Source organism: Tribolium castaneum, chromosome 2 (assembly GCF_031307605.1).
Source record: "Tribolium castaneum strain GA2 chromosome 2, icTriCast1.1, whole genome shotgun sequence".
In the NCBI taxonomy this organism is placed as follows: domain Eukaryota; kingdom Metazoa; phylum Arthropoda; class Insecta; order Coleoptera; family Tenebrionidae; genus Tribolium; species Tribolium castaneum.
Genome location: NC_087395.1, coordinates 19,043,828 through 19,070,085, shown reverse-complemented (window position 1 = coordinate 19,070,085; position 26,258 = coordinate 19,043,828). Strand labels below are relative to the sequence as shown.

Genomic DNA, 26,258 nt, shown 5'->3' with positions numbered 1-26,258 from the left:
AGTAAACAATGTTGTTGCTTTTTTAAAAAATCTACATTTTTTTTATTTCAGAGATAGCTAGTAGTTACAAAATAATTTCATAATAATTACTGAGTAGAATTAACTTTTGCGAGTAAGTACAAATATTTTAACTATACAACGTGATTCTTAAAAAAACCGGCAACAGGTTTCCCTTGGAAATAAGTAGAGACAATCTGTACCATATCTACGTCTTTATTTCGTGGGGGTAGAAACAACCCCTTTTCGTGCCACTTACGGCGCTCATGAGTTTAAATTAATTATATTGGCAAAAATATGCTCCTTTTAATCATGAATATTAATAATACACAGTGATCATTGCTGTATTAATCAATGTTGTCATCAAATGATTATCAAGCTTTTTATTAACTATGCTGATACCTACTACTTACAAACACATCAGTGGCGTACGCTTTATCTCCAATATAACTTAAAAAAATATATTTCGAAATTGGTTACACAAGGAATTTTTTTACTATTTTCCCCAGCATGTACTCATTTTATATTACCATGGGTAGAACTGTGTCGGTCTATTTAAGAATCACGCTCTAGATAGTTTTTAAACTTTTTTTTAACACTGTGATGTCTGTACTGATACTGACTGCAACTTTTCACATTTTATAATTTTGGTCGAAGACGGTACATTTTACAAAAAAATATAGACGAAAACATTCTAAAATGAATTATTGGCTTTCAAATTCCAGTGATGCCAAAGCCAGACGATTTTGTGCTACAGTATTATACAATTTATATCAAAAAAAAACCTTGTATGATTAAGGATTAATGTAATGATTATTTTAAAAAACGAATACTTGCCAAATTTTACAAAAATTAAAGAAGCGTTTTGCAAAAATTGCAATTTCTTTATCACTCTTAGTCAATGGTTAAAGCAATATTTGAGTTCTTATTTACTTTGCTGACACGAGTCATCAAATCCGCCACTAGATGAAACATTTTTCTTTTTTAGTCATTTGTAGAGTTTTTGGGATGAATCGACCATTTCTTTTGCACTAAAAGTAGATTTTACAATCAGATAATCAGATAAACCCGTATAAGTCATTCGCCGTATAATTACTATAGTTACAATTGTTACAACAATGTATTTTCCAGGATGACTGTAAAAGCGGCTCTAAGTTAGATTAAAACGGCTGAAAAAAACACTCTGGGACTGTGGACAGTTGCTTCTAGATTAAGCGAATCAGACTTTATGTTTAGAGGCGTGTTTTGCGATGAATAAGACATAAACTGGTCTTTTATTTTTAAATCGATTGTTGTTTACATTGGAAGACCCGTCCAACCCGTCCACAACCCCAAATTTGTCCCTCGTTTGCATCCCGCCCTCTACACGCATCGAAAGCCCTCTCTCTAACTCCACCCGAGGTCACTTTATTTGAATAAATTCAGCGTCGACGAAAAAATTAATCCGCCATTCAATTATAAAGATTTCGGCGCGGTCTGTGGCCGTAATTAAGAGGAGTAAAAAGTGGTAGAAAACAGAAGGAGCTCATCTCAGAAGCGTAAAAATGTTTATGGTTTTTTAACCCGCGTTTAATGGCCGCGAATGAATTAACCAGGTGCAATATATCTCTTTAAGGCCTCTCTCTCACGGTTCCGACATAGAAACAACGATGCATTTTACATGAGCATGGCCGACGCAAGATTTACACGTGAAAAATGCATACTTCAATTAAAACTTTTAAATATTTTATCGGAAAATCGGACGGCTGCGTTTATTATGTGACAGTTGCGATGGAATCGCTCAGCTTTTTCCCAGCAAGTTAACTATTTATTTAAGACTTTGTATTTAAAAAATGTAATTACGAAGTTCGCCAACAAGTCACAAGTTTTTTTGTTTATCTAAAATTTGTGAAAAATATTTGGGATAACTAAAATTAATCACTAGTGGACTTTAACAATTCGCTGTGCTCGTAGGACCGGTTTATACAGGGTGATCCATCTCAGCTCTCGTCTTCTATAGCTCACTTATTATTAAAGTTGATATTTTATAGATGGTATTTATACTCTAGGACACATTTCAGGAAAATATTTTTGATTATACAGAGTGTTCCTAAAAAGTATAACGTCATAGTTAAATCGGTTCAGGGATTACTGTTAAAAAAATAAAAACCAAACAGAAAATCAGTTTTACAACTTTAGTTTTAAAAATTAATAAAAAATAGAAACAGTGCTTGTTTGAAAACATTTTTACTACGTAAGTGTTAAACAAGGTCTAACAGTCTTATAAGTGAGTTTGATTGATTTGAATTATTACAGGGTGTTTTCAGTTTGTTTCCAAACTTTTTAATCTTTAGAGCCTTTTATTTTGCTTATTTTAAATGGCAACCCCAATCTATTTTTATATCATTCGATGCAGAATTAAAAAACGATCAACTTATTTTAATACAACCTTAACATAAATCCTAACACATTCGGAGTTATTTGATGAAAACTTGTTTTGTCAAGTGTTTTAATGACAATTTTAATGAATACATATCGCAAATGATTTTAACGCCGTTTCTTTTTATGGTAATCGATGCAAAATTAAAAAACAAACATTTTTTGTGATCACAATCCTTTTGCAAATCTTAACATATTCAGAGTTATTTGCTAAAAACTCATTCTGTCAATGACAAATAACTTTAATGATTAAAAGTAGAACATGGTTAAGGTTTTTGGCAAATAACTCCGAATGTCTTAGGATTTGCAATAGGGTTGTGATAACAAAAAATGTTCATTTTCTAATTTCCCATCGAATGGTATAAAAATAAACAGGGGTTGCCAATTAAAATAAGCAAAATTAGAAATATATTGTAAACACACTGTAGTAATTCAAATCAATCAAAGTCACTTAATATGTCTGTTAGACCTTGTTTAACACTTACATAGTGTCAATGTCTTCAAAAAATCACTAATTCTATTTTTTATTAATTTTTAAAACTAAAGATGTAAAACGGATATTTTTTTGTTTTTATTTTTTTTAACAGTAACCCCTGATCCGATTTGAAAAAAAAACTTTAGAGACATGGAGAAAGCTAAAAAGGTTTCCTAATGAACACAAAAAAATAATAGCATGTAATTAAAAAAAATCATTATTATGACGTCATACCATTTTTGGGACACTCTGTATAATCAAAAATAATTTCCTGAAATGTGTCCTAGAGTATAAATAACATCTACAAAATAACAAAACTCCAACTTTAGCAATAACTGAGCTACAGAAGACAGGAGCTGGGCTGAACCACCCTGTAGAAGCCTCATTAATTTAATCCGCAGTTAAATGCGTGATTAACTGATCACGCGTCCAAATTGGACCAATTTGATTGGTCTATTTGCGTTGTTAACTTTTAACAATGAATTGAAATTTAATGAAACTTAGATATTTTGTTTTTATTTGGTCTTATTATTATAAAATTTTGAAATAAAACACCAATATGTTTTAATTTTTATTAAGACGAGAAACGTTTGTTCTCGCGATTGATCAGTTTTTTGGGCTTATTTCTGGCTACAATTGTCTCAAACCGTTAATTTCTCTCATTGCACGTCTTGCTTGCCTGGTCTCTGTTTCACAACAATGAAATCAAATCCGACACATATGGAGTTTGGTAATAAGGCAGTTTAAATTCATACAGCCCCCGAGTCGGCCGACTTTGATTAAATCACACTGTCATGTCACGCGCTAAACACAAAAAAAGCCATCGGCTTTTTACGAATCGCCCGATTTAATCTGGAATTGTATCACCCTAATAAGCGAAAGCTTTCCGTTTATTAATTGGAAGCGCGTGTCAAACATGACGCAGTTATTACTGAAAGGGTTACGAAAAATCTTCGCCGTTTAATAATTAATCAATGGGACGGCGGCGACGACGTGCGTATATTCATACGAGGATTTTTAATATCGCACCGACGCATGATGAATGACTTCCATTAGGAACGTTTGTTATTGCCATCGTCGCGAGACGTCTGTTAACTATTTCATTTATCATTTATAAATGTATCAAGCCTAAGTTTATAACGTGCCGTTAACGGCTTAATGATTTTTCCGGAAGATCGTGCCGTTTAATTGCGGCAATTACCATAAGCCGACACTTTTTTCTTTAATGGGCGAAACGAGCCACACGTTTAGAACGGCGTGAACAGATGTTTGGGCGGCAGTTGTGCGCCCCAGCACATCAAAAATTGTACGAAATACAGCTTTTAGACTTCTGAATTACAAATTTTATTGAACTACAAAGATAAAATTGGAAACCAATTTAGTTTTAATTATATGGCGGGTATTTTTTTTTTTTTAAATAAACCAAAAATGGGCCAAGTGGAGCCCACCAACAGGAGAAAAAATATTTATTTGAACGTAGGACACTCGGTTATATTTGCGGGATCAGTCAATTTTACGGAGAGAGTTGCAATCACAGAAAACTTGGGCTAACTTCTAATTTACTTTATTATAATCAATTAATTAAATAATGGTTATATTGCTATGATTTGTTAAAAACAAGTTATTGGGCATATACTCGTAATAGCAAGAGGAAAGCTATCGTTAACTTGCTTTTACGTATGATCCGATACCAGATCACCACACTACGGAATAATTTTGAGGATAAAAGATTTAACATAGAACTACGAAGATAATATTGAAAACCAGTTTAGTTTGAATTGTGTCGAGGGTGTTTGAGGTTCTTTATGAATATACCAGAAATGGACCCAGTGGGGTGCACCATTAAAAAAAATATTTATTTGAACGTAGGATTCTCGGCATTATTGAACCAATGAGATGAGCCAATCTTAACAGAAGTTGTACCCATTAACCTAAAACCCCAAAGCTTGGGGTAATTTTAATTTAATTAAATAATAATATGAAAACAAATAATTCGACATAAGGAATTCGTAATAGCAAGAGGAAAGCTATCGTTAACTAGCTATCTTAACAAACTAAAGGAATGTATCGTCCGATACCAGATCGTCACACTACGAACCAATGAGATGAGAGATTTATGACAGAAGTCCACATAAGCATAATCATTGCCTCGATATTTATTTTACACCTACACAACGAGCCTGAAGTTTTCAAATGCAACCCTATTCGACTTCGTTAATTGTAAAGTTAGTTGTAAAATTAGTTATACAAGTTGTAAATGAAATAAGTACATTCATTTTAACTGGTAATAGAACTCGACAAGACCAACAATTTTTTCTAATAACTGTTTTCAAAACGTTTTAATTTTTGAGTTAAAATTATTTTAAAATCTTACAAATTTTTCTCACTCGCCACTGGAAGCAAAGTTACCTAGTCGACAAGATTACCGTTGGTTGCGACTATTATTTATTATTACTTTTCTTTGTTAGAGCATTTCATAAAAGGCTCGGCAGTTTGTGGGGAGGAAAAATAATTTAAAAAAATGCGATTTTAAAAACATGGTATGGTACATAGAAAACGTGTTGGTCTTGATGAGTACTACCACTGGTTAAAATTAATGTACTTATTTCGCTTACATCCCGTATAGTTGTAAGTTAGAAGAGACACACACTGAAACGTCTTTATTTTTGACACTCTCGTAATTAATTAATTACGTGTATAATTATACACACATGTTTTTACATCGGCTACTAATATCACCACAAAGTAGTACTTTAACGTTCCCACTTGTTGGAGATAGTACTGCATATTGCGACAACATAACTTCAGCTCCATCTCTCTCCAGCTCTCTAGGTGTCGAAAGGTTCATTCTTGAAATTTATATTTCCAATTTCATCTTGTTCTCTATCTGTATTCGGTTTTATCTCTTTACTTAATTTTTTTCTCCATAGCTTTCATAGTTGTGCAAACTTTCTGTTTTGAAATTTTTATTTCCAATGTGCAGCTTTACCCAAGTCTTTAGCTTCTTTCTACTATTCACCGTCATCTCTTGATAATGTTTCAGATATTGATCTTGTATGTTCTAAAGGTTCAGTTTCATCGACTGCTCACAAAATAGAATATTCAAGTCTTACAGATCTTTACCTTCTGGGTATCTTCTCTCTTGTCTTGCATTATCATCTTCATACATAATATTTTGAATTTCAAAATCTTTTTGTCTTAAAACTTTTTTTCCTTCGGAGATTACTTTCTTTAACTTCTTTTGAGAATTATTTCCATCAAGAAAATAGACAGAATTTTCTTCATCTTCGTAAAATAAGTCTGTAGCTGAATTTGTTTACAGTTTTATTTTTCTCATCTATTAACCTGTAGGTCTTTAGATTTTCACAATATACAAGAAAGATTAATTTTTCTGATTTTGAATCCCATTTAGTTCGTTTTCTTTTGGTATATGATTGAATGCTCCACATCTAAAAATTCTTAATGCACTTAAATCTGGTTTTCGTCCTGTCCAAGCTGCTCCTGGAGTCATATTATTTACTGCTACAGTAGGACTTCTTGAGTTAAATAAGCATCATGTAGCATTGCTCTCACCTTTGCAACCAAAGTCCGATTGAGTCTCTCAGCTACTTCATTCTGTTGAAGTGTGTACTCTACCGTTCTTTGATGGCGAATTCCGAACTTTTTCAAAAATTCCTTCATTGAAGAACTTAATATTCTTAAGCTTTATCAGTGCCTAGACATTTTATTTTGCGATCTGTTTTAACTTCAACCGTTTTCTTAAAATTCTTGAATCTTTGAAAAACTACAGACTTATTCTTTAAAAACTATACATTTGTTGTCTTATTAGACCGTCAGAAAAATTAAAAAAATAATGCTTTCCGCTTATTGGATTTATTTTCATTGTACCGCAAATATCACTATGAATTGGTTCCAACCTTTCTTTAGCCCTGTGTACTGATTTCTTCTGAAACTTATTCTTATGGTCTTTCCCTTTGCAACAATTTTCACAAATATCGCATTATCTTTTAATATCTTCAAATTTCATACCATGAACCATATCAGCAAGCATCTTCATACCTTAACTGCTTAAGTGAGCCAATCTACTATGCCAAATTTCTTTTATTCTCAGTTTCCTCATCTTTCGTGTAAATCATCATTTCTCTTCAACAAGCTATTAGTCTTTCTGTCTTCGTTTCTCGAATCTTCATATCTTCTTTTCTTACACTTACTTTATTGAAGTTTCAATCTTCTTACCATAACATCCAAAATAATTAAAGCCTCTCCAATGGCTCAGATTTCAAATTGTTTTTTTGAAACTACTGTTATCACCTTATAATTTTTTGACATTTGTTAACCAATCTTTACAACCAGTTAAATAAGTTGATTCACCAGGATCGATGTACCAGTTATCCATACAGAAAGAACCATAGTCATAGTGTCTCTAGTGTTATAATTAATGGCTTGAAATGTTCTGGTAGACTAATGAAGATTAGAGTAGCAAAAACACCTTCCTTTATTTCACTGTCGATTCCCTTGAGTTGCTCACTTTTCATTTCTTGATTTAAATCATTCATTTCTTTACAGTTAGCATAACGAATCAAAACTAACGTTTCTGTTAAAGATGCAATTCTTAAGCCTTAGAATTCATAAATTTTCTTCAGCCTGTCTTAAACTTCTTTTCCAGTTTTCAGTTCTCTAATTTTCGTGAATATATGTGATTTGACACCAAAGACAATTGCTACCAAAACCTTTATCTCTAGCTTTTTATCCTTTTTCCCATCCACATAATCCATCAGTTCAGAATTAATTAAATGAATTTTCATTGCATACTTCCAATCCAAGTAGCTGCTAATTCCTTCAAGCTTTTGGCAGATGAAAGATGTTGCCATTTTTACTGATACCAGTAGCACTTTTCTACAAATTTCGTTAGATAAATGCAGATACTGGGTCCATAACCAGTTGTTAATTAGAAGAAACTCAAATTTTAATTTTTTATTTATCACACTGACGAAACCAACTACAAACACATATTTTTACATCGGCTACTAATATGACAACAACTTAACTTAACACAAATTAGAAATTTGATTTACGTAAAATTTCCAAAGCTACTCCTATATTGCTCCCAAAAATGATATTTGAAATTTCCATTCCAGCAGTCAGAATCCGCTGACATAAATAGCCTTAAGTTCAGTTCTTGAAAAGCCACGTTAATCTAGAGAATTTTTTGTTTAAAATCATTTACGTATTTCACCAAGAAGTCAATTATTTGCACCATGTATCTTTTTTATCAAAAATTGCTTAATACTGGTCTCCGTTGGAGAGGAATACAAAGTGCCATTTTTAGCCAAAGTAATTTTGCAAATAATTTTTATCGTCGATGCTAAAAATTAATATTCTCTCCGTCATTTTAAAAATTTGCTCTAATATCTTAGTAAAACTTCGGAAAGAGTATGGCCGTAAAAGCGCAATTTTGCTTTACACTGTATGCTAGAGGTAAAAGTACATCTCCGTAATTATTTTTAAAGCTATTTGCAGAAAGAGCACATAAAAAGTAAATGTTCTAGTCAGAATGAAATCCCATAATAACTATAAGTTCTCGGCAAGACATTTTCAACTTTGCCGTCTCCTCGAAGCTCATTCTCAAATAATAGTTTTATAAAGTCGAAGATTGGACGGTAGAAAAATTCGTTCGAATTAAAAATCAAGTCTTTGTGTTTACTTTCAGTGCATATACGGCTGCTACGTCCATTCAGCGATCTTGCCGACGTTTCATCGGAGGTGCTATTGGCTACTTCAGGTCAGTTTAGCACTAGTGGTCGTTTCGCACAACTAACAAGTAATTTTTGCAGAACCCTGATATAGTTCTAGTCCATTATTTGAACGTCCCGTACCCGGACGACAACAAACTAGCCGTGATAACCCCAAGTTTGGCTCTATGGGCCGACAAGAAAGAATGGACGAAAGACGAACTCGTCTCCCAATTAAAACCAATGTTTTTCAGCGAAGACGAACCCGACCTGAACAACGAATTAGAAATATCGGTAAATCGAGCCTCGAATTCAGTGTAATATTTTAGTAGAATTTCAAATTGCAGACTGCTGAGACTGTGGAAGCCATCGTTAGTCAATTAATGGAAAAACAACGCGTCGCAAGGCAAGCCGCTCTAGTCAAACAGTTAGAATGCGGTTGTCCCGACTCTACTTGCGCCGATGGCAAAAGCTGTTCGCATCCAATGCGACGCATAACGTCGGCTAAAGACGTCTCGTCGCCTCTTCCGAGCTCCAGTTCGAATTCCAGGTAGGGTTGGCACAATTTTTATATCGCACTTTTTCTTAAATTTTGCCTCTAAATCAGGCATTTTCAGTTTGAAGGGTTAGTTTTTAACATCCTTCCTTAGGATGTAGCATATTCATTAAGTCGTAAAGCTTATAACGATGATATCTAAAAAAAATTTTTGTCTTTGTTACTATCAATAAGTTAGGCAACGACTGGAATCGATTGACTTACATCAAGGGATTTATTACTACCAACATCTAGTTGGTAGCTATCAGAGGAAAAAAATCTTAGCGCACTTAAAACCTTTTAAATGTAATCCTATTTGAAATATTTTTTAATAATTATTATTATTTATTATTATTAATTATTATTTATTGTATTTTTAATGGGCTGTTTCCAAGTTGGGTTTCAACCGACGCAAGTCGGTATTGTTATGGCAACGGCGCAAATCTAGCTATGTCATTCGTTGCTGCTTTGCAACTGCGACTCGCGCAACTTTACGACCGGCGCAAATCGGTATTGTTATACCAACGGTGTAAATCTAGCAACGTCATTCGTTGTTATTATGCATAGAAGCAACGAATGACATTGCTAGATTTGCGTCGTTGCTATAACAATACCGATTTGCGTCGGTTGTAAGTCACCTTAAAAACGTATTTTATCCACGCAAAAATGTTTAATATTCATAAGTGGATAAAATGCGACTAAAACACGAATGCAATACAACGTTTTATTCACAATTACTACATTAACAAAATGGAATTAACTGAAGTTAAATTAAAAATATTCTTATTCCTAAAATGAAACTTTGAAGGCTTTATCTGACTAGTTGCTATGGCACTAGTGGGATAAAGTCACTTTATTTAATTTTACTTTTTACTTTATATAGATAAAACTCCAATTATAATGTGTTTGTAGAAAAAAATAATAATTAATAAGCACTTGGACTTGCTAAACATAATTTCCTTAACAAAAACAACTTAATATATAAACATAAAAGTAAATAGTAGGTAAATAGGTGAACAAATGAAATGAGATGTATGAAAGTTGTACTCTACTAAACATAAGAAAAATTACTTGAAAAACAGAAAAAAAAACAAAAAGCAAACGTAGTGTTGGAAAAACAATTATAAACGACAAAAAAAGCTTTTATTTTATTACGAAAATTGTTCAAAGTTTTTCGTTAAATAAAAGCCAGGAATTGTATAACTTGAATTTATTGTAGGAGAGGAGTCTTTGCGATAGTTGTGTTTGAACTTGAATTATCAGATATGTGAAGCCGGAATGAGCATTTTATAAGTAAACACTGGCAAAAATTAATTATTATTATATACAGGGTGTATCACAAATCGTGTGTTAATTTTACCACGTAATAAAACTCATCGAACACAACGTTTTGTAAAATTCTTATTTATTATTGTCATTGTTTTCCTTTCTCCTTTTCAGTGCTTATCCCTTCACGATTTTTTTTAACTCGCAGCAGGCGTGGATATGTTTTTGTGTTAGGTTGGCCTGTCAGGTGCTGTCTTTATGACGTTCTCTTTTCAAAAATTCGCTGTGTTGTCAGTTCTACTGCTTGTTAATTTGAAATGCCCAAAGTAATTTCTGTTGATTATTAAAAAAAGCTTTGAAAGATAGAAGAAAGATCGGACTTTTTTATCTACCGATAATGAGTAGTATAACAAAACAATAAATAATGTATTTCATTATTTATTAAAAAACAAAGCATAGTGACACCATATCCTGGTTGGCATCAGTTATAACTTAATAAATTTCTTATGACAACTCACAATACTGCCAAATAAAATGTCAGATTTTCATGGATAGTCAGAATTTGAAACAATCGTAAACGGTGTATAATAATTAGTTTTCATTCATGGCAGTAATTTTCATTGTGGTTTTAAATTGTTTAAATTGCCCGTCTTTATCACAACGAAAATAGTTCGGCACCGTTATTCTTGTACCCATATAGGCGGGTACACGTTTCAATACATTATCTTTTTTTAATTTTAAGTGAATTTGCGAAATTTTGATTAAAAAATTACACATAGAAAATATGTTTTATGTGTTGAGCTCTATTACCTGTTAAAATTAACACACGTATTTTTGATACCTGTACCTGTATTTGGTCTACAGGCACTACCGCAGCCAACCAAGTCCTTTAATATTTTTGCAAGATATAGCCATTTTTTTATTTATAAATAAAACGAAAACACAAATTTTGTATTTTTGTAACTGGTATTTAGATCAGCAAACTAAACATGCATAACAATAAATAGTATGACCACACTGAAGGTTGGAATTACCAATGATTCTCAAAAAAGGCAAAAAAACCTCTTTACATAATGTGTCTATCATGAAATAATCTGTAGGTACTTACGCGAGCTTCTATGTTCAAATCGTTAAGTCTATAACTACGCTTTCATTAACAGTTCTAAAACTAAAAAACTAAAAGTTTTGGCAGTCGAAACATTTTTAAGAAGCGAATTTGCCTTAAATCGAATGAATTTTTGGAATTCTTATTATTTTCTAATGAGTGTATTAGTAGGTTTTCGATATCTAATGCAAAGAACGTTTAACCATAACTTCAAAGAAACAGAATATAATTTTAATGTAAGACCTCAATGCTCGCACTTTAGCGAATGATCTGTTGCGAATACGTTAAATAATGAAGGGTCAAAAATTGACGACTTAGATCTTCATCGACTTCGCTTTATAGCGAAAGCGTTCTAAATCGTAAAGAGTCCAAAATTGACTCTTTGCCAATCTTAATTCCAGGCCTCCAAGTAGTGCCGACAACAACAATCAAGTCTCTTCGACGACGGGTTCCGGATCAATGCTACTGAACAACAATTCGCCTCGTGTTTATTCGCGCGAATCGCGTAACCAGAATTGTTCAAGTTCGGGCAACACACCACCATTGGTTCTAAGTTTGAGTCAGATTCAAGGCGGGGGCGGATTACTAATCTTGAACAGTAGTAACTCAACAAGTCCAAACAACACGAATCAGAATCTTGTGACTCCGGTCAGTGTTGCGAATTTCGTTCGCAGCGGCAAAAACGAGCAGCGAAATGGCCATTTGGTCTTGAAACAGGAAGTTATGGATACGAATCCGTCTTCGTGTTGTCACCCTTCTTCCAAAGACAAGATGAATCAAAAGATGGAAGTGAATGACCGGCAGGTGTTCGAAGGGATCTCGTATGGCAGGCACCATCAGACGGAGGTGGTCATGTCAAGCGCCCCTTCGACACCTTCCAAGCACATGGATACGAGCCATGAGGAGGTTATCGAGGATTACAAGCACCACAATTTTGGCGAAACTGTTGTTCTTCTGGGGACGGATTCGAGCGGGTCTTTGGTCAGTAAAAGCGACGGTTCTTCCATAATCAACGGTGGTTTTTTTAACGAAACGCTCGACTTGTCGCAAGAGGACATCCAGAGGACTCTCTCGGCCAATATGCCATTGTGTTCAAGTGAATTAAACGGACATCAGCGCCACAACTCCGAACCCAATCCTCCCAACCGGCCGGCGAAGCAAAGTGCACCCCAGAACATGACGCAGGAGATCAACCCGATGGACTTTATCGACAGTTGCGACGTGGTGGTGTCGCCGACGCACGTGGTCGACGATGATGTGTTTGTCAATTTGGACGCCTTCGACATGCTGGGCGAATTCCCGGACTTGGAGGGCTTGGATTCGGGTCAAGCTGCGCTTTTAGATGTTCATCCGTCCGAAAACCGACACGAGAAGGCCCACGCTGAACACCCGTCGAACAATTCGATGGAAGGCTCGGCGAAGATCACCGATTATTCGCCGGAATGGGCGTACCCGGAGGGCGGTGTCAAGGTTCTAGTGACGGGACCGTGGCATTCGTCGGGGCCCTACACGGTGCTCTTCGATACATTCCCCGTTCCCACAACATTAGTACAAAGTGGGGTGTTGCGGTGCTATTGTCCAGGTGGGTGTTTTAAAAATTTTTAATTTGTTTTTTCATAGGTAAAAAATTTAAACGCTAGGTTGTTTCATTAAAAACTAAGTACACTTCCTAAGTAACATGAGATCGAAAATGTACTCAATTAGAGCAAGCCTTGAAAGTGGAATGTACTCTCTTCCAACTGAAATAGTGAAGATTGACTAAAATAATACATCATACAACAATACAACTGAGGACAAGATGATGATTAGTCTGCACTAAAATGTAAATTAGGGTTTTCACGGGTAAAGATGTTTATTGCTCACTTCTTACACTTTTATAAACAGATGTTGCAATACGCCGGTACTGAGTGAAACCCTAATTTGCATTTTACTGCAGACTATCCTAAGCTGCATTGTTGTGTTATATATGATTTTAGTCAATCTTCACTATTTCGATTGGAAGACAGTAACTTTACCTACATCTTATGCTGTGTAAAACCACCATAAGACAGTATTATCTCAAAAGTGCAGCCATAAATAAACGGCGAAATTGTGGCTAAAGGTTCCACAGGCACAGATTGCTCTAATTCAGAACAATTTCGATCTCATGGTATAAACGCTAGGTAAAATAATAATCTCTAGGTGAAAATAATAATTATTGCTAAGTAAAAATACCAAATTCTCGGTAAAAAATAGTAAAGACCAGGCAAAAATAATAATTAAAATTAACGCACCATTCAATTACTGTTTTGTAATATTTTGTTACTATCTTATGTGAAATGATCCGCAAAATGATTCCCAATCTTTTCCCAACAGTTTTTTAGTTATAATTGTTTTTTAATTTTACTTATTTTTGCATTATGAGCGATTTGCGAGAAAACTATTAGTCGGAGAACAATGACCTTTTTTAGAGAAAAATAGATAATCAAAAGAGCTTTCCAAAGCCTTATGGGATTATCTCTAAGAATTGTGGAGTTATTGCATGATAAATACAATTTATAAGATACAATTACAGCGAAACTATAACTGTTACAACAAAACGGTTTGTTCCTTCATAATAGCAGATTAAAATCTATACAATAAAACTGTTTTTTTTTTAATTTTGAATTTTTGGCAGAAAATAATAAGAATTTTTTTATTTATTTCCCCAGTTACGGCAAAACTATTCGAAAAAGTGAAACTATTTTGATTTTATCTTATGTAAGGTAATCCGAAAAATCGATTAGCTTTAAGGAAATTGCCAAATTGTCAATAGTTTTTTGATTATAATTTTTTTCTAATTTTACCTTTTTTTGTATTCATGAGCAATTTGCGAGGAAACTACTAGCCGGAGAGCAATAACCTTTTTTGAAAAAGGTAGATATTGAAAACAGTTTTCCAAAAATATTAAGTTTTATAAAGTTCTCTAATGGTTCGGGAGTTAATACTTAACTCTTAAGCATAATAATTTTAGAGTAGATCTATCTCCCTTACAAACAAAATTGAGCAGAAAAAAGCCTACACAAAAAAAAGAAATTTGAACATCTGTCAAGAACTTACTAATAAGGGGTATTTTCACTTAGTGCCTTCAGTAAAACTTGCGACCTAATTTCATTCTGGTCTAGTTCTTCGCAGCTTTGAACCAATGCTTTCGTCTTTCAAGTTATTTGGTTGATTTGGAAAGATTCTCATCCTTATAATTAGTATGTTCCATATGTGCCCAATTAAAGAGTTCAAATCTACACTGTGTGCTGGCTACGCCATAGTGGCAATTTCAACCCCCTCAAGATAAGTCCGCACAATGCCAGCAGTGTGTAGTCTGGCGTTATGTAGCATAAGCAGAGATGATTTGTTATATAATATAAATGACGATAATATAAATGACGCAAGCGGTACTACATGGCCTTCCAGAATCTCTGTAACGTATCTTTCTGCAGCAAGATTCCCATTGTTTACAACAAGCTTCCTCTGCATAATTAAAGAGATTCCTTTCTAGACTTTTATCGCGCCTCCTCCAAATTACGCAGTATTTAAGGAAATGTATTGACTCTTTTGTTTTGAGACATCCCTCGCAAAATTTTCATAGTTAATATTGGACCTAATGCGGAGCTTCAAATCCTCTTTTCTCAATCTTTGGCCAATGGTTGCAGTACTTATATCGAGTCTTGATTTTTTGCCATTACATTTCATTTACGTAACGCTGAAAATGTTAGAAAACGATCTTAGACAGGAGTTGTTGCTCGATTTCTGCTATGACCACGTCTTCAAATAAGGTAACCTGTATCTATCTCTTTATCTTTACATCATTCTTGAAATGAATTCTTGAACGAGACACCAAATCTCTTAATTGTACTTCGATAACACCATTCTTTTTCTTTTACCTCTTAAATACATTTATTCCTTTTCAGACGTTTTGTTTGTCGTGGCATATGGTTTAAAGATAAACTTGACCACTGAGCTCCCTTAAAAAACTGTTATTAAAAGACGTTTTTAATGCAATCAATATTTTTTTCCGTCTTCTTACTGCAGAAGGTAATGGAACACAAAATTTTCGATTAAGTAGTGACATTTTGACGAGATTATATGATAAAACACTATTATATAAGAGAGCATATTAAGCTAAATAGTAAGTATTTTTAAAAGTTTCAGTTTGGTGCGTTAATATCTTGGAACAGTGTGTACTTTTTTTTAATACTAAGCTTTCTACCAACCATTTACGAGTAGATTATTATACTTAGCAGAAAATAATGACTATTATTTACCTATGTAATTTATTAGTATTCTTTTTTTAATGTGGTTGTAGCTCACGAGGCCGGATTGGCGACATTGCAAGTAGCGTGTGATGGTTATGTGATTTCCAATTCTGTGATATTCGAATACAAGCTACCACCCAGGGAAGAGCAGGTTGCTGCTCCGGAACCGAAAATCGAAAGATCCAATGATAATTTACTCAAATTTACGCTTTTACAAAGGTTAGAAGCGATGGATGACAGGCTGCAGATTAAACAAGAACCGACCGATGGCTCCGATTGCGTAAGAATTATTTTTTTAATAATGCACATGTCATTTATTACGATTCATTTATTTTATATCTAACGCAACTTTTCTGTAGTTTTTTCTGTACTACGTTTTATTTTCATTACTTTTGCAAAAATACTTTTTATTTTATTACATTACTTTTGCAAAAATAAAAAGATGTCTCACGGGATGACTCTATTCAAGAGATTTTGAGAAAGCAATAAAATTTGTAAAATCACAAGAAGATCATTTTTACAGTTACAGGCTCTTTTTCCTGTAAAAACACCTAATGGCAAGTGACACTTGAGAAAATAATGTTGTTGTGAAGATATTTTGAGAAAACAAGATAATAATTCATTAAACCCTAAGATGTGATGATTGGTTCACTATTTTTACACTTTTTAAAAAGCTTTATTTTTTGCAAAAATCAAGAAAATTTTCAATCTTGAGACATCGGCAACTGTCACAAAAATTTCTCAATCGATAAAAATAACAATTTCTGTTTAAAACGGCAAAAAAGGCTAATTACAAAAACGCTGACGCCACTCATTTTTTAAATTGAATTCGTTCTTCAAGGCTGGTCTTATGAAACTTGTTTTTTTAATATACTATTGTGCTGCCAAAATATTTTATAAAAACAAAAAAACGTATTATTAAGGCCTTAAGAAGTGATTGTAGTTTAATATTTTTTGTAAAAGTTTTTTTGAATTGGCATGTTACATTAGTAAATAAAATAATTTTCTAATTTATGTTCACTCTCGTGTTGTAATCTATGAATTATTGTTCGACGTTTCTTTGGAATTTTCTGTTAAATTTGTCGTAATATGAAAAAATACATACCTGTCTTGCTATGATTTGTTCATAGACATCAAATAAAAAAAATATTGTTTAAAAAACAATAAACAACACAAATTACCGGTAATTTGTTGAGTACTGTTTTAATTTGCTTTGTTAATATGATTGAAGTTAAAAGTTTTTATTGTAATTTTGAAACATCAAAATTCATCTCCATTATTACTTACACCGTGCGATTTTCTAAAATTTTAATCTAGTTATCCATGACAGTTACTTTAACTCAGTGTCCGTTACGGAAATAAGATTCCAACATAATTTTTTTATTTACTTTGGTGAACATTTTGGACATATTGACAGATAAAGCGATGCTGAACTTATTTACTCAATACGTTTCACTGCCGGTGTAATTATCATGGATAACTAGATCAAAATTTTGAAAAATCGCTTGGTATTTGTTAATTATTTGTAGTTTGTTAATAAATTAATAAAGCAAATGTAAGAGATGAAAATCAGAAACATAATGAATGGAAACAAATTCTTATGTCAAATTTGAATTTAAAAAAATTCAAATTAAGCAGATCAGGAGTTTGAATAGCCTTAAAATTATTCGGCACACATGAGAAAATTCTGTAAATTACCTGTTTATTTCCGGAAGCAGGATAAGTACAGTAAGCAAAAATTATAAAAAAATATGTGCTGTATAACTTTGACATTATTGCAACTTGTAGGTAACATTAATTGTTAAGCTTATTAAAATTCATTTATAAATTAGCCGTAAGTTTACTTTCAAGGACCACATTTCTCACCGTTATTGTAACCGGATTCCTTCCTCATGTTTGGCGAAAGAGGAAGCCTGACTACACTCTCTTAATTTACTCGAATTTACACAAAACAAAAGATTTAGTGAATTTTCATAAACAGTTCGGTGGCTTCGTGCCAGTCCAACTTTGAAAGAAACAAAACGACACTTCTTAAATGCATTCCGCTTCATTTATTTATTAAGCGGCGTTCGTTTTTATAATTCTAGGTCGAAGACACGGCTCTCTTCTGTCAAGCCAACTTCGAGGACCGCCTTGTCGGTTTTTGCCAAAATATGACATCGCGAATATGGAGCCAAGGCGAAGAATTGAGCGTTTCGTGGTTCGCCAGCCATCGAGGCATGACCTTACTACATCTAGCGGCATCTTTGGGTTACTCGCGCTTGGTGTGCGCTCTGCTCCACTGGCGGGCGGAAAACTCCTCGTTACTGCTCGAGACCGAAGTCGACGCTTTGAGCCAAGACGAGGACGGTTACACCCCTTTGGTAAGTCGTTTTTATCACTCTAGGGCGCGAAATGACAAAGAAATGCCGTAGATGTGGGCCTGCGCTCGCGGCCACACCGAAACGGCCATAATGCTCTACAAGTGGAACCACACGGCCCTCAACATGAAGAATACGTCCAATCAAACGGCCCTCGAGTGCGCCAAAAGCAACAATCATAACGAATTAGTCAAAGAATTGGAGAAGTTGGAATTGAGACGTGATAAAGCAAACATGATGTTGCATAATAGTTTTTCGACGGAATCGCCGACGGTTATTTCGCCGGCGAGTTCGGTGGCGTCGCTCAATTCGAGCAAATCGCACGATGGGGTTTTTCTAAGACCGGGCGCCGTCACAAGGAGCGAATCTCAAAAGTACAAAATGTTGAATATCGATCTCGACTCGGATAATATCATCGGAAGCAAGCCGAGTCCGCTGTTATCAGATTCTTCGGCGAGTACGAGAGGAAGCAACGGACAAAAATTGATAAAGAGGCCGTCGATTGATAGCGGCATTCATATGAGTTGCGGGAGCTCGGAAAGTACAAAGTCGAAAAACTCCAGACTTTTCAGCTCAAGATTGTCAAAGTATTGGGTTTAGTAGGTGTAGGGTGTTTCCACAGGGTTCCAAAATTTTACCAAAAAAATAAGTTATAACTACGTAGAACTACTAGGAGGCGAAACAAAATACTAAAATAAAAATGCTATCGATACGTGTAAAGAAATACATGGTGTTCCATTTGAAAAAAATGAGTTATTCAACTTTTTGCGTTTTGACAGACCTTGTACATTATCTGCGTGTTTCAATTAAAAGTCGGCTATTGCTAAAACTACAGAATATTTTAAGTTTTTCTATTGCAAATTTTTCGGCGACTTCGCAGTAATTTTGCAAAAATTGGTCTTTTTTTATAACGAAAAATTGAATAATCCCGAAACGAAAAGAGATAGACCCATAATAATATATATAAAGTCACATTATTTTTGTGTAGAATCGAATTATGCAAAAATATATAAGGTGTTCCATTTAAAAAATATAACTTCAGTTTAGCACCCTAAATATTTTTAGTTTGTGGACTTTAAGTCGATCTATCGGACAGTGAAAAAAACGGCATGGCAATATTTCAAATAATAAAAAAGTTACAAACGGATTACGCACCCCTGCGTAAACCTATATACTCGTATGAGCCGTCTAAATGCAAAACTCACTCTTTGACTATCAGTTAGTTTTGAAATATTTGCGAGAAACTTTTGTAAAGTTGTAATAACATTTGAAGGACAATTTTCTTTAAGTGAGTTTATTGTTAGTGTAAAAATTGAATCGCATAACCTGTACAAGTTTTGCTTATTATCTCGCCCGTTGGGTGAGTTTTGCATCTGTTTTAAGTAAATCTTTGTCATAATCTAAATCCTTACTTAGTTACAACAAATCGAAATAAATAAAAACAATCAAAAAAATCATTAATTAGCTGCAAGTTAAAGTAGCACAATTATGTTGAAACAAAATTCCTTTTTAAATTATCAACTCAGTAACAACTGTAAGAAAATTGGTTCCAAAAGCAAAGAGTTAATTTTGCACCCGAAGTGTCAAACCGAACAGTGAGTTTTGTGCCAAACTTGAAACTTTTGTATAGTTTTTCTGTATTAAAGAGTGAATTCTTAAAAAAAAATAATTGAGTGTGAAATATTTTTTTAAATACTAAATATGACAGCGCGCAAAGGTATTTTTCGAGTTTTTGGCAAAGAGTGAGTTTTGCATTTAGACGGCTCATTTAATCGTGAGCACAGTAACAGCATGTGTTTCCTAATTTTTCGAATGCTAGTGTTCTTTGCAATTGGGGCAAAATCCCCTTCAGGTGTCCCAATTACAACGCCTATGACACGTGGGAAACTATCAGCCCAGAGGTACGAACAAATAACGACACTTACCTTACATTAAAAAAGGTGTCGTGACTATTGCGCAATTCAGGAAATTTGCTGTTTGACCACATTTTTGCACCAAGCACTCGTACTAGTCTTGGGGTAACAATGTTCGCATTATTTTTATTGGAAGATTTTTACGACACAAGGCACGGTACCAAGTTCAGACACAACCCCGCAAAGGCACACTAACATACTGGCCTTATCAATTAGTAAGCGGCGATAAAAAAGGGTAGACAAATCGTAGACAATGACAAATCGTCTTTTTTGTAAAGATTTTTTTGTCGAAACTCACCTTGTTTGTTTCCACAATTTTATCTCAGTGGCGTGCCGTAGAATTTTGACTAAATTTCAAACACATTTAATTCATTAATAACATTGAAGTGGAAACTTTCCAATCCACCTTTGTAACCCTTTTGTATCAAGGAGTTACGCCTTTTAATATGTGTAGTGAATTCAATTTCATTCTATATTTCCTGCAAAAACTCCACGAGACTATTCTCTGTCTTTAACAGCTTAGGTCCCAAAATATAAGTCGAATAGTAAAAGTTTTTTTTAATCAACAAGTTAGTAAAAATTTGCTTGAATAACGTGATGCAAATTTGTTAGGTTGGTTCCCAATCCTAGTTTTTGTTAGTGCCCTACTTGATAGTACATAATTCACTGTCCAATATTAACAGACAATACAAGCATTTTTGTACAAGCCCATGGACAATAATAAGCAGTGAAACGAGCCATTTTGTTTCTAGAGTGATCTTAACATAATGACTACCTAACATCCTATCATTGGGCAACAAATTTTTAAAACACGCTGTATATTATTCATCTACATCACCTAATTATTTATTTCCTCATACTATTCTATGATATTTCAGAAATTAGTTACAATACAAACCTGTTTTTTTAATGAAATACTCTATATTTCATTGCATTTTTGGACGTGCCGTTTAATACTGATAAATTGATGATTTTGTACTAAACTTTTATTGATCTATTTTGGTTAGTTTATTTATTTACTTGTTTATTTTTTTATTATTTTGTCGTTGAAAACGATGAATCTAAAATCTTTTAAGCTTAACTTAAAACTGCAATATTTCTTAGCGAATTCCATTTAAGAAAGCAAAAAAGTAAAGAAGTTAAAATTTGAATAACTTAAGAAACTAAATGGAAAACCTAAATGATTAAATTGTATTTCTAAAAATACAAAATTTTAAATGTTTTAATGGTCAGTTTACAGAAAATTTAATTAATTTTAAATGAAATTAATCGTATAATTAATCGTGAATTTAAATTTAAAGTAGTTAGTGTCTAAAATCATTTTCTTAAGATTTTTTTTTAATTGTAATAAAAACTTGACCGTCTAGTTTCGTAGATATTCAATTTTAAAAATTGAATATTTGACTCTCTTTTACATTGCGACAAATGGAGAATCAGATTTATTACGGTTTTTTTTTTTGGATTAAACAAGCAAACCCTTCTTAAGATTTTACTAAAAAACTAAATCAACATTTAGCAACATCTAATAAGTATTTTAAAGAAAAAAAACTGGGGGTTACCGTCCAAATTTAGGAGTTATTAATTAATGAACGATGAAAAATTTGTCTCTGGTTAATCCAGTGATACTCTAAAATAGAACAGGCAACACAAATTTCACTTTTTTACTAAAACTTCAGTTGAATTTTTATGTTTAAAGTTAAAAATCGCTTTTGAAACCAGTAAGAGTAAGTTACTAGAATGACAGTCTTTTAGTGGCAAAAATTACATTTACAATTTTTAATTTAATTTATTTAACTTTTAAGGGACGACATCTTCGCTTTTTCAACTCCTCAACTGAGAAATTCTGTATAAGAATATTAATGCACTAAAATTCATACTTTCTTCTTTTAAGCTGCATCAATTCAACATTTTTGTTAGTTGTGGTGTACGGTATCTTATATTTGTTTAAAAAGAGTGTATCTTAGTCAAAAAAATCCAAATATTTCATAAACTATTATAAGCAACATCGAACAATAAAAAATTAGCTTAAATTAAAATTATTAATATTAAAACTTATGTCCAAAATGGGAAAGACATGCAATAATTCATTAAAAAAATCTATTTTTTAAACATCCTGCGTTATCTTTTTCTTTTACTTCAGGGTGAGTCTGCTAATATTAATAAACTAAATAAACTAATCATCATACGAAAATTAGTGTCTGCTATTAACTGTGTACCTCATTTTCGTATCTAAGCATGTGCATTTTTTAAGAATTTTTCAACAACTCCTTATAATAAAATTTTAAATTCGCAATTAATTTGATTTTTCCGAAGTAAATAGCAACTAAATTTAATTGAACACCCAGAATTAATTAACTATTTCATATTAAAGTTTGGATTAAATGCGAATTAGAATTTGGTTACAGTTAAATAAGGGGTGCACAATTTTTTCGTGTAATTCTTGTACAAATCAGTATTAATTTATTAATTTTGATAAATATGAGGAAGCATAGAAAGATTCTGAAAAAAATCACTTAAATATCGAAAAAAATAAAGAAATAATGTAAAATACGGAATAAAAATATACTTTTAGCAGGCTCACCCTGTAATAAAGAACTTAATGCTCTGTTGTCTTTTTTTTGTTTTTTTCTTAGCAGACCGTTTTTTTATTTTCGTGCTCTTAATACTTAAATGATCTTGAAACAAGTTCGCTATCTGGAGCCGTTAATGAAACTAACAAAACGGGGAGTTTTTATTTAACTTTGTGTCGTATCCTACTGTTTCATAATCAAAACTATAACTGTCTAAAAATAGTCAACTAATTAAAAAAATACCACATAGGTAATACAATAATTGAAGGTTGAAACAGAGAAATAATGTAAAACAGTCGTTCTTCAGACACTTAATTTGGTAAAATTTTGGATTATTTCCCTATGGAAACACCCTGTATTTTGCAGATCGATACAGTTCTCGATTTTAGGTTCGACCGCAGCATGTCTTTGCCTCTGTCAACGCGCGAGAACTCGTTCGACAGCGAGCCGCCAGAGTCCGGTCGCCGAATGGATTTTGCGTTATGTAAGTGGCTGATTGATGAATTTGCATTGTTTTCTTTTAAATTTTGCGCTTTAATTTTTCGGCCAAGGTAAGTGCTTAGTGTGAAAAGGAAAAATCAAACTTTGTGCATGCCCTCCATCTTGGTTTTATCGACATACCAAGTTTTTGATTTTTGCTTTTGAAACGCTTTTGATGTCGTTTAAAAATAATTATTGTCGCAATTAAATAAGAAACGAATTGAAAAGCAATGAACTGAGACTGGTGTAAACTATTATATCTCGTGCACTGACTTATGATTTTGTTAGGCGAGATAGGGAGTGGACCGAGAAGCAGTAGTCCCCTGATTGATGTGGAAGCGGTCTCTGATGACGAAAGTGACATCCACAACAGTACTGTAGGTCAGTGCAATGATGGTCTTTGTTGTCTATCGGTGTTGTTTCACTGTTTAATGTTTCTTGTTCTTAATAGTTGTCCGTATAATGACGTTTTTAGCTAGTATTTCTGCACTAACTGTCCTAAAACTTAACGTCAAAAAATGGTCTCTAATTCAAAACAGGCTAAGTTGGAAAAACTACTCGAAATCAAACTAAATATCATTAAAACGCTTCGCCGCTTGCTTGCTGTGTTTGCATGTACGTTTTCTTTTCTTTGATAAATTTTTAATCATTAAAATAACATGTTTCTCACCTAGTGCTTAACTCTAACCCGTAACGTATAATCTTGATAATTCAATTAGCTACATTTTTTCACACAACTTTGTAACGTTTAATTACAATTGATTTAATTACAATACAACACCTACGCTTTCTAGTACGATTGTTTTATCGTCATGCTACATTATAATTCATTCGAATCGTACAGAACACATTTTTTTCACCCACTCATTTCTAATTCAAAAGTAATTCGAAGTTGTTCGACAAAAAATAAAGTTTTCCCTCTTCCATAATAAATTTTTACGAAGTTTTTCCTACAGCTATATTAAAATTATCCAGGTTATACTTACGTCAGTGTTTTACCGTGTGATAAAATATTTTTTATAGTAGATTACAAAACTTTTAATACATGCAGCTGTCGCGCTTTCAATTTTCTTACTCTCGTAGACGCAGTTGAATTATTTAAACAACTAAAAAGTCACTAAAAAAACAAATCTAACATTTTTAACCATTTGTTATAAATAAGAAAGGCATGTAATATACAGGCCAAGTCTACTAAAGTATATGTTTACTATATCTTGAAAACTAATAATTAAAAATTAATTAAAAAATTAAAAATTCAAATGAACCAAAGTATTTAATTGTACTTGCTGATTTCTTTGTGATTATTAGTTTTTCAGATTAAAAAAATATCTCCTTTCAGTAGAATCACCTCGTATCCTTGTATATGCTTGTTTTTTTTAACAAAATATTTTACACTAAACTGAAAAGTAAATAAAATCGAATATTTTTATGGTTTTTAATAATACGAGTCGAAAACACAAGCTCAAAGTTTGAGAGCTGTTGTTATGCAACGAGCATATGCGAGTTACATACCTAGACACCCGAGAACTTTAAGAGTTTTCGTATAAGTGGTATTCAAAAATTTTTTTGTTGGAACATTTTAATTTAAAACACGTTTCTATGGGAAGCGTGTTTTAAAATAGTAAAAACATTAATTTAAAACACGTTGCTATGGGAAGCGTGTTTTAAAATAGTGAAAACATTAATTTAAAACATATTGCTATGGGAAACGTGTTTTAAAATAGTGTTTACAATCTAGTATTCAGATATTAAAAAGAAGGCTTAAAGTGTTACCAACAAAAAAAAAACATTTTTGTGAAACAGTAAAACTTTCACAAACTTTGTTTGTTTGTGAAATAAGCCTTAGATCTAAAAAAAAAAACAAATAGCTTTTAATTTACATTGAGTAAAGTATTAGTGTTTGTGGGACTGAAATAGTTCATAAGATAAAACTCTGCTGAAAGCTGCTTAAAAGTTTTGTTCGAACTTGTCGCTTTGCATTTCTCATTAGAAACCAGCTAGAAGTGAAACTTAATAATTTTAATTTTTTGTCCCAAAACTGGTCACAATTTTATTTTGAATAATTGTTTTTAATCACAGGGGAGCAAGACGCCCGCGTATTGACCCTCGCCGAACAAATCATCGCCGCAATGCCCGACAGAATCAAGGTACTAGAATCTAAGCAGAATCGAATTTTCGCTCAGATAGATAATTTCAGAACGAGAGCGAAGACATGCTCCTAGACACAAGTCCTGGCCCTCCCGAACCCAACGACACTTTATCAGACGTTTTCATGGAACCTCTATTGGATCAATCGTCGTCAAGTTTCGAGTCAAACGAATTCAACTTTGAGTTCTCCGACCACAACTATCGGTAAGACATTTTCAGTGTCGGAGTGCGGATTATGGGCACATTTCAAATCAAATCAATTTACGAGTATTATGAGCCAAGTATACAGCTTTATTCTTAAATAGTAAAAAAAAATAGTAAAAAAAATCTTTATGTAACCATTTTCTAAATAAAAGTTATTCTAAAGATACTGATGTGTTCGTAAGTAGTATTAACACAGTTAGAAATTTTTTTTTTTGATCCGTCAAATTTATATTATAATTTGATAAAAAACATATATGAAAAGAACAGTTACCTACAATAAATAAACATTAAAAAACATCAAACTTGTTTAAAAAGCGTTAAATGTTAAGATATGTTTGAATGAATAGAAACAATGTTCTAATCAAATAATGTGAATACAGTATTCTCTTAAATTGTGATGGAGATCTGATTTCTATAACACCTGGAGGATGGTTATTAAAATTTTTTTTTGGTTGATACAAGAGGGCCACTGTCTGTAATTTTGAGACAATGTGCTGGCATAACTAAATCTCTAATATGTCTTGTATTAAACGTGTGGTAATTTAAATGTTTTTAAGAGGCCGCGGTTTTTTTAATATGGCATGCAATTTTGTAGATGTTAAAAGATAGTAATGGAAGGATTTTTAAGAATTTAAAAATTGGTTTACAAGAACCGAGTGGGCGAGCTCCTATTAAACTTTGGACAATCATTTTTTTATATTGTGAATACTTGCTTTGACTGTGATGAATTTCTCAAATTTTTAATCCATATTTTACGAGTATTACTGATTTTGCTTCCACAAAA

At 32.9% G+C, this 26,258-nt stretch overlaps 1 protein-coding gene across 12 annotated transcripts in view; it reads left to right on the top strand.

Moving 5' to 3' along the window:
- Camta (Calmodulin-binding transcription activator) overlaps window positions 1-26,258 on the top strand; it is a 219,397-nt gene that overhangs the window by 182,437 nt on the left and 10,702 nt on the right. For 7 of the 12 annotated variants that reach the window (XM_064355060.1, XM_064355059.1, XM_064355061.1 and 4 more), the window contains 11 exons: window positions 8,601-8,672; window positions 8,725-8,916; window positions 8,955-9,172; window positions 11,930-13,110; window positions 15,850-16,079; window positions 17,887-18,162; window positions 18,214-18,746; window positions 23,032-23,126; window positions 23,411-23,503; window positions 25,202-25,269; window positions 25,320-25,474. In XM_064355060.1, the coding sequence (XP_064211130.1) occupies window positions 8,601-8,672; window positions 8,725-8,916; window positions 8,955-9,172; window positions 11,930-13,110; window positions 15,850-16,079; window positions 17,887-18,162; window positions 18,214-18,746; window positions 23,032-23,126; window positions 23,411-23,503; window positions 25,202-25,269; window positions 25,320-25,474 (3,113 nt within the window). The remainder of the gene's footprint in view (window positions 1-8,600; window positions 8,673-8,724; window positions 8,917-8,954; window positions 9,173-11,929; window positions 13,111-15,849; window positions 16,080-17,886; window positions 18,163-18,213; window positions 18,747-23,031; window positions 23,127-23,410; window positions 23,504-25,201; window positions 25,270-25,319; window positions 25,475-26,258) is intronic. The other 5 variants (XM_064355065.1, XM_064355057.1, XM_064355067.1 and 2 more) reach the window with 3 other exon arrangements.